The sequence below is a fragment of the Staurois parvus genome, unplaced genomic scaffold (assembly GCF_062004578.1).
Source record: "Staurois parvus isolate SC_StPar_1 unplaced genomic scaffold, SC_StPar_1.0 ptg002940l, whole genome shotgun sequence".
Classification (NCBI taxonomy): Eukaryota; Metazoa; Chordata; class Amphibia; order Anura; family Ranidae; genus Staurois; species Staurois parvus.
The window spans coordinates 60,714-74,071 of NW_028320736.1; the positions used below are offsets into that span (position 1 = coordinate 60,714).

The following is a 13,358-nucleotide window of genomic DNA, read 5'->3' on the forward strand; positions in this document are numbered from 1 at the left end:
GTGAAAGTGTCCGGACTGGAAGGGGGGGAAAGTGTCCGGACTGGAAGGGGGTGAAAGTGTCTGGACTGGAAGGGGGGGAAAGTGTCCGGACTGGAAGGGGGGGTGAAAGTGTCCGGACTGGAAGGGGGTGAAAGTGTCCGGACTGGAAGGGGGGGAAAGTGTCCGGACTGGAAGGGGGTGAAAGTGTCCGGACTGGAAGGGGGGAAAGTGTCCGGACTGGAAGGGGGGGAAAGTGTCCGGACTGGAAGGGGGGGGAAAGTGTCCGGACTGGAAGGGGGTGAAAGTGTCCGGACTGGAAGGGGGTGAAAGTGTCCGGACTGGAAGGGGGTGAAAGTGTCCGGACTGGAAGGGGGTGAAAGTGTCCGGACTGGAAGGGGGGGAAAGTGTCCGGACTGGAAGGGGGGGGAAAGTGTCCGGACTGGAAGGGGGTGAAAGTGTCCGGACTGGAAGGGGGGGAAAGTGTCCGGACTGGAAGGGGGGGAAAGTGTCCGGACTTGAAGTGGTTAAAGAATATTTAAACCCAACATTTCATGTTCCTGATATGTGCTTGCTGCACCATGTGCTTGTATTAAAAAGTCTCCTGTTCTCTTTCTATTGTTTCCTTTATATAAAATACCTGGTGATCCTGCCAGTCCCTCTGCTTTCCTATATCAAACTGACCAAGCCAGGCATGAGAGCACATCTATTCCAGAGTGGTCAGATTTTTGGCTGTGCTGGAAGCATAGCCTGCCTGTCCTCTGATGGACAAGTGTTTATACATTTTTTCAACAGATACACAAATGTTTTGTCTTTCCTTTCTATTTTAAATCAAATTCGGTGTTTTACAAGGTGAGGGTTCACATAATACTTTAAAGCCGACCTTCACCCTCCTCCTCACCCAGAACTCTTCTCCTCTCCATCTCATCCTTACTGGGTTTTTTTTCCCCTCAAAGCCTAGGTGAATGACGCAGTGCCCCTGGTGCCTGACATGCAGTCCCATTCAATAGGGAGAGTGCCTGCACACAGAAGAGCCGGCATCTGTCACAGGGAACATGGTGGCACCGAACCCGTGCAGGGACTGCAGAGAGGAGGATTCCAGCAGCTCAACGCCAGATCCGCTGGCTAGGGGAGTACTACTGTACTGAAGACAGAAAAAGGTAAGCGGGGGGAGGGAAAGTTAAGGTCCCTCTTTAAAGTCTTATTCAATTGTGCAAACTCGGTCGGCTAAGGAGCGGGTGATGGTTAGGGGATAGGAATCGCCCTCCTGGCGATGAAGGTGTACCCCCCTCATGTAACGTCTCAGCTGCTACGCACATTATTTCTATGCATAGACACGTAGTTGTCCTGTTGATTTTAAATACAAAATCTATCTTTTTTTTATGTCTTTAATTTTTGTGCTTTTTTGATATATATATATATACATATACAGTTGTGTTTAGAATAATATCCGTGTGTTGAAAAACATGAATAAAGCTGAAAATCCTTCTAATAGCTTTTATTTCCATCCACACAAATGCATTGGGAACACAACACATTCTATCCCAAATCAAACATGAAGAAAAATAGATCAAATTTGTGTTGTTCCTCTAAAAAAAGTGAAGAAAAGTGAATATTAGACGGTTCAAAAAAAATCGCTGTTTGTATTCTTCTTTACAAACTCCAACATTCACTATATAAACTGAGAAATGTTTGAAGATTTTGCTTTCCTTTGAATGACTTCATGAATATTTGGTTGTAGTCGCACTGTTTCTGAGAACTGCTGTACATCTGTGTTGCATGGAGTCACCCAACTTCTGGCCCCTGTGATCAGGTATTCCAGCCCAGGATGATTGGACCACATTCCACAGTTCTTCTCTATTTCTTGGTTTTGCCTCAGAAACTGCATTTTTGATGTCACCCCACAAGTTTTCTATTGGATGAAGATCCGGGGATTGGGCTGGCCACTCCATAACGTCCATCTTGTTGGTCTGGAACCAAGATGTTGCACGTTTACTGGTGTGTTTGGGGTCGTTGTCTTGTTGGAACTCCCATTTCAAGGGCATTTCCTCTTCAGCATAAGGCAGCATGACCTCTTCAAGTATTCTGATGGATTCAAACTGATCCATGATCCCTGGTATGCGATAAATAGGCCCAACACCGGAGTATGAGAAACATCCCCATATCATGATGCTTGCACCACCATGCTTCACGGTCTTCACAGTGTACTGTGGCTTGAATTCAGTGTTTGGGGGTCGTCTGACAAACTGTCTCCGCCCACTAGACCCAAAAAGAACAATCTTACTGTCATCAGTCCACAAAATGTTGCCCCATTTCTCTTTAGGCCAGTCAATGTGCTCTTTGGCAGATTGTAACCTCTTCAGCACCTCTTTTCTCCAACAGTGGGACTTTGCGGGGACTTCTTGCAGATAGCTTGGCTTCACATCGGCGTCTTCTAATTGTAACAGTCCTCACAGGGAACGTCACACCTTCTTTCATCTTCCTGGAGCTGATTGTTAGCTGAATCCATCCCATTTTGGCTATTCTTCTATCCATTCCAATGGTAGTTTTTTGCTTTCTTCCACGTCTTTCAGGTTTTGGTTGCCATTTTAAAGCATTTGCCATCATTTTAACTGAGCAGCCGATCATTTTCTGCACTTCTTTATATGTTTTCTCCTCTCCAATCAACTTTTTAATCAAGGTACGCTGTTCTTCTGAACAATGTCTGGAACGACCCATTTTCCTCAGAATTTCAGAGAGAAATGCACTGTAACCAGCATGTCCAACATTTGCTGCCTTCCTTCCTTAAATAAGGGCAATAATTGCCACCAAAGAATGAATGACCTCACTAATAGAACTCCACACTGTGATTATTTTGAACACGCCCCTTTCAATGAGTGATTCAATGACACAGAATCAGCAGCATGCATGTCATGACTGTTGGGTCTGTTGGATTTCTATTACTCTACTACACCTGCTAGGAAATTATTTGCCATGTAGAAATATCATTTCCACCAAAAACAGTGATTGATCCGGTTAGTGATGTCTGACTGCTATTATTTTGAACACAACTGTATATATATATATATATATATATATATATATATATATATATATATTTATGAACATACATTGTTTTCATAATATATTTTTAGATATTTCTGAATAAGGATGTTTCGTTATGTCTCATCTTTCAATAATTAAAAGTGGAAACTCAGAAAAGATGAACATCCTACACCCTCCCCACCCCCTGGTCCCCACTGTACTTACAATCGGTGGGTGATGAGCTGTCAGTGCCGATGCAGGAGGTGCAACAGTCCAGGGATTTGAAATCCCCGTTTTTTTCCCTCTTCTTTTTGCAGGACTTCGAGGATGGACCAAAGCGATTCTGACTGGTCAGTGCTGGCACAGCTCTGATCAGTCCCGGAAGCCCAGCAGAAAGGACTCTTTATTTTGCTCTTATGGAACAGATCTAACAAAACCCCTCCAATGGTATATTTACCAGACCAAAATGGAACCAATAAGAGGTCCATTGTTAGAGTTTACATACAATTTCACAGTTCCAGCTGAGGAGTTCATTGCAAGGCAGCTGAGCATGCAGATAGAGAAGCATTTGGGAGAGAGGAATAAAAAGAGAACCGTGTGAACACACACCTGGGACGTTGTCACCAGCCGCAGGCTCTTCTTTCACCTTTGCTTTTCCGGACTTCCATCGCCCCTTCACCTGCTCCATGAGATGCTGGAATTCACTTTTGTTTTTCTTTCCTGTAAAACATTATTGTGGTTATTGAGGAGCAGGGCATTGAAAAAACAATCAATCTTTTGCAGTTTGGAGAGCTGCCCCAATTCTCTGAACTGAATTCTCTGAAGCTGATATAAACCTAGCAGGTGGGAATCTTTGAAGCCCCCCAAAAACATTTGCTTATTTCCGAATGTGACGTCTAATAAAAATGTGTTCTGGACTTTATGCAGCCAGCCTGACACTTTGCTCCTTGCACCGCCAGTATGAGGCACATTGCTGACCTATGGCCATTACAGTCTTCAGAGACTGAAAAAGTCCCCGGTCACACAGAGTGCGACTTGGCATGCCATTCGGCTTGCAAATTGTATGCCAAGACGCACACTATTGTCCGCAATTAGAGCGGTCATATCGGTGCGGATCTGATTTGGTCTACCACTTTTTGTGCAATTTGCATAGACATCTGTGTCATATGTTTTGCAAATTGCACCTCAAATCACAATGACTCACTGAAGTCGAACAATTTCAAAGTCGTGATCAGTGTGACCGAAGGGGGGGGGGGGGGCAAAGGGACCTCCCTCCTACACCAGACAAGAGTAAAGTTCCTTTTTTATGTGGTTTTCCTAAAGTACACCTCAATACTCTTTAAAATGCTCCCTCCCCCTCCTGTATACATACCTATTATGTTCTGGTCTTGTGATCCTCTGTGTCAACAAGTTTTAGCTGCAGGGGAGAGGAAAGAGGGCTTGACAAGGGCTGGCAATGCCCAGGAGAGGTGACATCATCCATAGGCTCCTATGGCCCATCCATTGGTGGCGTACTCTCCTCTTCCCTGCAGCTGCCGCTGACCGACAGAGGGAGGCAAGATTAAATGACTGGATTGGAGTGGCCTGAAGTATATACATCAATTTTACACAAGTTAGTCAGAATAGGTGTTTGGGGGGGGGGGGTTGGGGGGAGGAGTAGGCAGGTGCAGTCACCTTTCTCTACTGCAGGTGGCACTCAACCACATTGCAGGAGGAGAAGTCAGGAGGCATCTGTTCCTTTATGGTTTCCTGGGGAAGCGGTTGGATGCTGCCGTACTATGTAACTCTGGAGGCCATCTTGGGTCAAGCAGAGTCTATTGAAGACACTGGCTCCCGGGTATGGCACAGCATAGGGTCAGGTCTCCCATTTGACAGGGATGTAAGAAGTGCCAGGAAAAGGTTCCTGACAAGTAGGAACAGCCTAGGGACATGGCATCCTTCCTGGAATCCTCCCACCTGGGCACAGGCTAGCCAGGTCGTTATCTGCCCTCTGAGACAGACGCTGTCGGAGCATCTGAGACCTGTTCTGCTCCAGTTAACTGTTGAATTCTATTAGTGTTCCCAGCCGGGTACCACCTTGCTGGGTTGTTGTATCAACTTTACCTTCAATACAAATTTATTTTTTTTTTTTATTACATCTAGACTCTGTGTAGGTACTACTGCCGCACCACGCTGCATCCACCCACAACCATTTTTTGACTAGTCATGTGTGGCATAGAATCATACCTTATGTTGATGCTAGAAATGGCTCTTTAAAGAGTCAATATAACATTTAACACATTCATATATGGGGCAGCACAGTGGCTAAATGGTTAGCACTTCCGCCTTGCGGTACTAGGGTCGTTGGTTCGAATTCCAGCCAGGGCACCACCTGCCAGGAGTTTGCATGTTTTCCCTGTGCCTGCGTGGGTTTCCTCCGGGTACTCCGGTTTCCTCCCACTCTCCAAAGACATGCTGGTAGGTTAATTGGATCTTGTCTAAATTGGCCCTATTATGTGTATGTATGAATGTGAGTTAGGGACCTTAGATTGTACGCCCCCTGAGGGTTAGGGACCTTAGATTGTACGCCCCTTGGGGGTTAGGGACCTTAGATTGTACACCCCTTGAGGGTTAGGGACCTTAGATTGTACACCCCTTGAGGGTTAGGGACCTTAGATTGTACACCCCTTGAGGGTTAGGGACCTTAGATTGTACGCCCCTTGAGGGTTAGGGACTGATGTGAATGTACAATATATATGTAAAGTGCTGCATAAATTGACGGCGCTATATAAGTACAATAAATAAAAATAAAATACAGGAAGCAGCACAGTGTACCGTCAAACTTCCTCGCTCTCGTCTTCTTATGCAGACTAACTGGATGCTATTTTGACAACACAGACAGCACTAATGAAACAATTGTCATTACAAAAGCCTAAGAATTGCTCTATAGATAGCAACAAGTAAAATTCAGAACCCCCCTACCCCCGTCCTTTAGAAGCAAAGAATATCTGCAGCTTAAAAAGCTGAACCTTTTGTCATATTTTGCAATGTTCAATGACAAATCTGTCAGAAAGCTGGAAAAGAAGTTACTAAACTTATCTCTGCACGGTTCAGAAAAGTAATCAGATTCATAGTCAACACACATTTTATCACTCTGAATCGTCATGTATGCAGCAAAAATCTCTCGGCGGCACAGCAATCCATGCAACACTTTTGTAAGCTCATTCAGAAACAAAATTACTTTTTCGCTCTCGCTGAGACTTTAATAACCAGAATTATATGTAGAAAATGTTTTGCAAGACGATTTTTCTTCAGCAAGACGGGAAGAAGGGATCTGAAGAAGCGATGAAGGATTTTGCATTATCAAGACACACAAATTTGGGTCTCATGCTGCTTCTACGCGATGAAATCCCCCATGGATTTTTACCAATCCAGAGATAAGAGTTTAAAATAAGTGGTGGATGAACCAATGAGACTCAGATAGTGATATTTTAATTGCAAATATATTATCCTTCTTGAACGTCAATCCTCCACTATTAGGACTGTCAGGAAACAATATACAGGATTGCTAATTGTTTCGTCTGAATATAGAAAACATGAAATTGGCTCCTGTCTAAATTGTCCCTAGTATGAGGGTTAGGGACCTTAGATTGTACGCCCCTTGAGGGTTAGGGACCTTAGATTGTACGCCCCTTGAGGGTTAGGGACCTTAGACTGTACGCCCCTTGAGGGTTAGGGACCTTAGATTGTACGCCCCTTGAGGGTTAGGGACCTTAGATTGTACGCCCCTTGAGGGTTAGGGACCTTAGATTGTACGCCCCTTGAGGGTTAGGGACCTTAGATTGTACACCCCTTGAGGGTTAGGGACTGAAGTGAATATACAATATATATGTAAAGCGCGGCGTAAATTGATGGCGCTATATACGTACCTGAAATAAATAATAAATATATATATATATAAATATATATTATTTTTTTATTTTGTAGCATTCATTGTTTTCATAATATATTTTTAGTTATTTCTGAATATGGATGTTTCGTTATGTGTCTCATCTTTCAATAATTAAAAGTGTAAACTCAGAAAAGATGAACATCCTACACCCTCCCCACCCCCTGGTCCCCACTGTACTTACAATCGGCGGGTGATGAGCTGTCAGTGCCGATGCAGGAGGTGCAACAGTCCAGGGATTTGAAATCCCCGTTTCTTTCCCTCTTCTTTTTTGCAGGACTTCGAGGATGGACCAAAGCGATTCTGACTGGTCAGTGCTGGCACAGCTCTGATCAGTCCCGGAAGCCCAGCAGAAAGGACTCTTTATTTTGCTCTTATGGAACAGATCTAACAAAACCCCTCCAATGGTATATTTACCAGACCGAAATGGAACCAATAAGAGGTCCATTGTTAGAGTTTACATACAATTTCACAGTTCCAGCTGAGGAGTTCATTGCAAGGCAGCTGAGCATGCAAACACAAATTTGGGTCTCATGCTGCTTCTACGCGATGAAATCCCCCATGGATTTTTACCCCGCTGCCAATCCAGAGATAAGAGTTTAAAATAAGTGGCGGATGAACCAATAAGACTCAGATAGTGATATTTTAATTACAAATATATTATCCTTCTTGAACGTCAATCCTCCACTATTAGGACTGTCAGGAAACAATATACAGGATTGCTAATTGTTTCGTCTGAATATAGAAAACATGAAATATAATTTATTAAAGCTAAACTTGAGGCAGATGTAAAAACAAACCAGTTAAGGATTGATAACAAAAAGAAAAAGGCAGTTTGGTGAAACCTCTAGTGATCCAAAGATCTAGAGGAATCAGGACCTCATTCCTCCTACTGATATAAAGATCTATATAGAAGAATCTGGACCTACTTCCGGTGACCTCTCTAGTGATCTAAAGATCTATATAGAGGAATCAGAGCCTGCTTCCTCCCACTGGTGACCCCTCTAGTGATATAAAGATCTATATAGAAGAATCAGGACCTCCTGCCGGTGACCCCTCTAGTGATATAAAGATCTACAGTTGCAAGAAAAAGTATGTGAACCCCTTGGGATTACGTGGAGTTTTGCATGAAGTGGGCATAAAATGTGCTCTGAACGTCATCTAAGTCACAACAATAGAAGAACACAGTCTGCTGAACATAATACTACACAAACATTAGATGTTGCCATGGTTTAATTGCACATAACATGTAAACATTCACAGTGCAGGGAGGAAAAAGTATGTGAGGCCCTAGCTTAATGACTTCTCCCAGAGCTAATTGGAGCCAGGAGTGAGCCAACCTTGACTCCAATCAGTGTGATGATATTGGATGTGTTGCTGACAGCTGTCCTGCCCTTAAAAAACACACACCTGTTTTGGGTTTACTGGTTTCAAGAAGCACTGTCTGATGTGAACCATGCCTCGCAGAAAAGAGCTCTCAGAAGACCTACGATCAAGAATTGTTGACTTGCATGAAGCTGGAAAGGGTTACAAAAGTATCTCCAAAAGCCTTGATGTTCATGTGTCCACGGTAAGACAGACTGTCTACAAATGGAGAAAGTTTAGCACTGTTGCTACTCTCCCTAGGCATGGTCGTCCTGTAAAAATGACTGCAAGAGCACAGCGCAGAATGCTGCATGAGGTAAAGAAGAATCCCAGAGTGTCAGCTAAAGACCTACAGAAATCTCTGGCACATGCTAACATTTTTGTTGACACATCTACAATAAGGAAAACATTAAACAAGAATGGAGTACATGGGAGGACACCACGGAGGAAGCCATTGCTGTCCAAAAAGAATATTGCAGCACGTTTGAAGTTTGCAAAAGAGCACCTGGATGTTCCACAGCACTACTGGCAGAATATACTGTGGACAGATGAAACCAAGATTGAGTTGTTTGGGAAGAACACACAACACTATGTGGAGAAAAAAAGGCCCAGCACACCAACATCAAAACCTCATCCCCACTGTAAAACATGGCGGAAGGAGCATCATGGTTTGGGGCTGCTTTGCTGCCTCAGGGCCTGGACGGATTGTTGTCATTGATGGGAAAATGAATTCCAGAGTTTATCAAGACATTTTGCAGCAAAACGTACGACCATCTGTCCGCCAACTGAAGCTCCGCAGAGGATGGGTGATGCAACAGGGCAATGACCCAAAGCATACAAGTAATTCAACAAAACAATGGCTGCAACAGCACAGAATACACCTTCTGGAGTGGCCCAGTCAGAGTCCTGACCTCAACCCGATTGAAATGCTGTGGCATGACCTTAAGAGAGCGATTCACACCAGACATCCCAAGAATATTGCTACACTGAAACAGTTTTGTAAAGAGGAGTGGTCCAAAATTACTCCAGATCGTTGTGCAGGTCTGATCTGCAACTACAGGAAATGTTTGGTTGAGGTTATTGCTGCCAAAGGAGGGTCAACCAGTTATTAAGTCCAAAGGTTCACATACTTTTTCCTCCCTGCACTGTGAATGTTTACATGTTATGTGCAATTAAACCATGGCAACATCTAATGTTTGTGTAGTATTATGTTCAGCAGACTGTGTTCTTCTATTGTTGTGACTTAGATGACGTTCAGAGCACATTTTATGCCCAATTCATGCAAAACTCCACGTAATCCCAAGGGGTTCACATACTTTTCTTGCAACTGTATATAGAAGAATCAGGACCTCCTGCCGGTGACCCCTCTAGTGATATAAAGATCTATATAGAGGAATCAGGACCTCCTTCCTCCTGCCGGTGACCCCTCTAGTGACATAAAGATCTATATAGAGGAATCGGGACCTCCTTCCTCCTGCCGGTGACCCCTCTAGTGACATAAAGATCTATATAGAGGAATCAGGACCTCCTTCCTCCTTTTGATGATCCCTTACACCCCACAATTCTATTTGCTTCCATTGTCCGCATCAAAGAATCGTACGCTGAAAGCTGCTCATTTAAGTCTCAGACTTCTGCTGAAAACACAACAAGGTAAAATCTCAGACGGGTTAAACAATAAATGTTCTGTGTATATAATTACGATGCTGTTTTTCATGTCAGATTGCTGAAGATTCTTCTTGTACAGAACAAGTATAATTGGGAGAACATAGAAAATAAAAGCATCTGCTAAGGAGCTCAGGAGAGCCTGGCAACGGAATGTCTCACAGTTTTGATTTCAATTTAGAAAACAAATCTTCAGAGACTCTCCCATCCTCTGAAGTTCATACCCCAAGGCAGACCAATCACTTGATTCCCCCATCAATACAGACGTACATTAGTGTCCCAGTCAGGGTTCCCCCTTATATCAGTGCTCCCCCTTACATCAGAGTCCCCATCAGGGTCCACCCTTATATCAGTGTCCCCCTTTACATCGTGTCCCCATCAGAGTCCCCCCTATCCTTACATTAGCGTCCCCATCGGTTCCCTTTACATTAGGGTCCCCATCAGACTCACCCCCCCCCCCCCCCATCAGTGTCCCCAACCGAGTCCTCCTTTACATCAGTTTCCCCATCAAAAACGCCCCTATAGCAGTAGACAGGAGTTAATGAGCTTTAATATGGGCATTCTAGAGATCTTAAAAATGCTCCCCAAATGCCCTATGCATGGTTTTGAGGCATTTTCCAAGCATTAAAGCCGCACTACAAATGCCTATAATAAACTCTAATGGTATTAACACTCCGCAAATGCCTGCCAGCTGTTTGAGGAGCGGCACCATAGACTTGAATGAGAGGCATTGAAAGGCTTCAGCTCCTCCTGACTCCACATAAGGCTTCAATTTTGTAGCGGCGTGATGCTAATGCTTCTTGTTTTGCTAATGTGAACAGCACTGTGCGCTGCTCATAGTATCATTTCCATAGGTGTTTGAGGAGCATTAAAAACACCCCTCAAAAGCTAGTGTGAATTAGCCTTACACTGCTGTAAGACACCGGCTTTTTTTACCAGCTAATCATTTATGGGAGAAGCAGGAAAGGATTTACATGCACAGCACTTCTGACATAGTAATGGCTGGCAGATGTACTCTCACCGGCCACTTTATTAGGCACACCTTGCTAGTACTGGGTTGGACCCCATTTCACCTTCTACCATCTGAATGTCGCAACTGAAATCCACAACTACCACCATTTTATTCTCCAGGGTCTCTGCTTTCAGATATTATTTGTTTTTTGTTTTTTTTCTTTGCGGGGGGGGGGGGGGGGTTAAGCAATTATCAGGTCTAAAATGATTTTTTAAATGTGTATTTAAAAAAAAAAAAAAAAAAAGCTCTGGCAGCAATAGGGCTAAAGAGATAAAGGGGAATCGAACATGTGTTGCAGAGATGGACGGCATTTTTTTTTTTGGTCCTGATATACACATTAAAACTGTTTGCTTGCTAAGACTCAAGTTCCCTGTGCTAAAAATCCACATCCAATCGTTTCCTCGCAACGGCATGGCTCCATTAATGGAAGAAAACGTTTAATGGCACCAGAGGGAGAAGGGACTTTAATACAATGTTATGAGTGAGTGTAATACATAGTCACAGTCTGTCATAAAAAAAATTAAAAAACATATTTGGTGCCATTTCATGAGATCACAGATGCGGTTATGAATGATTCATGCTTATTTACAGTCACAATTTGTAGCATGTTTGATGGTGGCCCACATTCCCAACCGCGGACTTGTGTTTGTTCCTCTTTTCATGTTTAACAATGCAGCTTCCATGAGAATGAGATCCCCGCTAATGAACTCCAGGGGTTTAATCAGAGCACTGTGCTGGGATCTACGAAGACTGTCTACTGGGAGACAAAACTAATAATTCTGCCATTAAGAGATCATTAGACATTGCGTGCTTCTTAGTGAGAGAATAATGAGGAATACGAAACCGCAAGTCACGCGGTGGGAAGTCGGAAACAGGGACGCAACTCTCACATGAGACAAAACCATAAATATAATCCAATATAAATTTTATAGAAGGAAAAGAAGGCATCACTTGTGATAGTCTGCTGCGTATTAACAAAGACTGCCGGTCTAATGGAGTTCAATGGAAACATGCCATGAGCTAGGAATCATAAAATGGAAAGAACTTGAACTTGGGAGGCTCCACAGCCACATAAATTGTAGCCATTTTAGTTATACATCCATTAAAATTGCCTGTTTACAATAAAACCCCATATAAAAACATGGGAAAATGTAAACACTGGATATTATAACTTCCATTATTTAACACCCAGTTATTACTGTCCATCTAGCACTTAATGATAACTCCAATTACCATCAATGGACACCAATCAGCCATAACATTATGAGTAAAGTGAATAATACTGATTATCGCATGACAATGGCACCTAAAAGTGGGTGGGATATATTAGGCAGCAAGTGAACATGTTGTCCCTGAAGCTGCGTTGAAAGCAGATAAAATGGACAGGCATAAGAATTTGAGCAAACAGCAAACTCTGTACTCCTGCGCTGGAGATGGACTCAGGAGAGGCTATGGTAACAATTCAGATATCCTGGAATATGCACTCCTTGCTGCCCTCAACGGACCGGGGTAGTCCAAAGTCACTGGATACAAAAGAAAACAAAAAGAGGGCGCACCGGCCTAGTGCATGATCGTAAAGAATATTTATTAACCACTTCCAGTCCGGACACGTTCCCCCCTTCCAGTCCCGACGCTTCCCCCCCCCCCCCCTTCCAGTCCGGACACTTCCCCCCCTTCCAGTCCGGACGCTTTCCCCCCCTTCCAGTCCCGACGCTTTCCCCCCCTTCCAGTCCCGACGCTTTCCCCCCCTTCCAGTCCCGACGCTTTCCCCCCCTTCCAGTCCCGACGCTTTCCCCCCCTTCCAGTCCCGACGCTTTCCCCCCCCTTCCAGTCCCGACGCTTTCCCTCCCTTCCAGTCCCGACGCTTCCCCCCCCCTTCCAGTCCGGACGCTTTCCCCCCCTTCCAGTCCGGACGCTTTCCCCCCCTTCCAGTCCGGACGCTTTCCCCCCCTTCCAGTCCGGACGCTTTCCCCCCCTTCCAGTCCGGACGCTTTCCCCCCCTTCCAGTCCGGACGCTTTCCCCCCCTTCCAGTCCGGACGCTTTCCCCCCCTTCCAGTCCGGACGCTTTCCCCCCCTTCCAGTCCGGACGCTTTCCCCCCCTTCCAGTCCGGACACTTTCACCCCCTTCCAGTCCGGACACTTTCACCCCCTTCCAGTCCGGACACTTTCACCCCCTTCCTGCCCAGCCCAAGTTTCAGCTTTCAGCGCTATCACACTTTGAATGACAATTGCGCGGTCATGCAACACTGTACCTATATGAATTTTTTAGCATTTTTTTTTAGACAGATAAAGCTTTATTTTGGTGGTATTTAGTCACCATTGGGATTTTTTTTTTTGCTATGTAAATTAAAAAGTCCAAAAATTTTTTAAAAAAGTGTTTTTCTTTTAAA

At 44.3% G+C, this 13,358-nt stretch overlaps 1 protein-coding gene across 1 annotated transcript in view; it reads right to left on the reverse strand.

The window, feature by feature from the left end:
* Window positions 1-3,609: 3,609 nt before the first annotated feature.
* RAD18 (RAD18 E3 ubiquitin protein ligase) overlaps window positions 3,610-13,358 on the reverse strand; it is a gene marked incomplete at its 3' end in the record, with an annotated part of 168,761 nt that continues 159,012 nt past the window's right edge. The window contains exon 6 of the mRNA XM_089666961.1: window positions 3,610-3,720. Within this exon, the coding sequence (XP_089523087.1) occupies window positions 3,610-3,720 (111 nt within the window). The remainder of the gene's footprint in view (window positions 3,721-13,358) is intronic.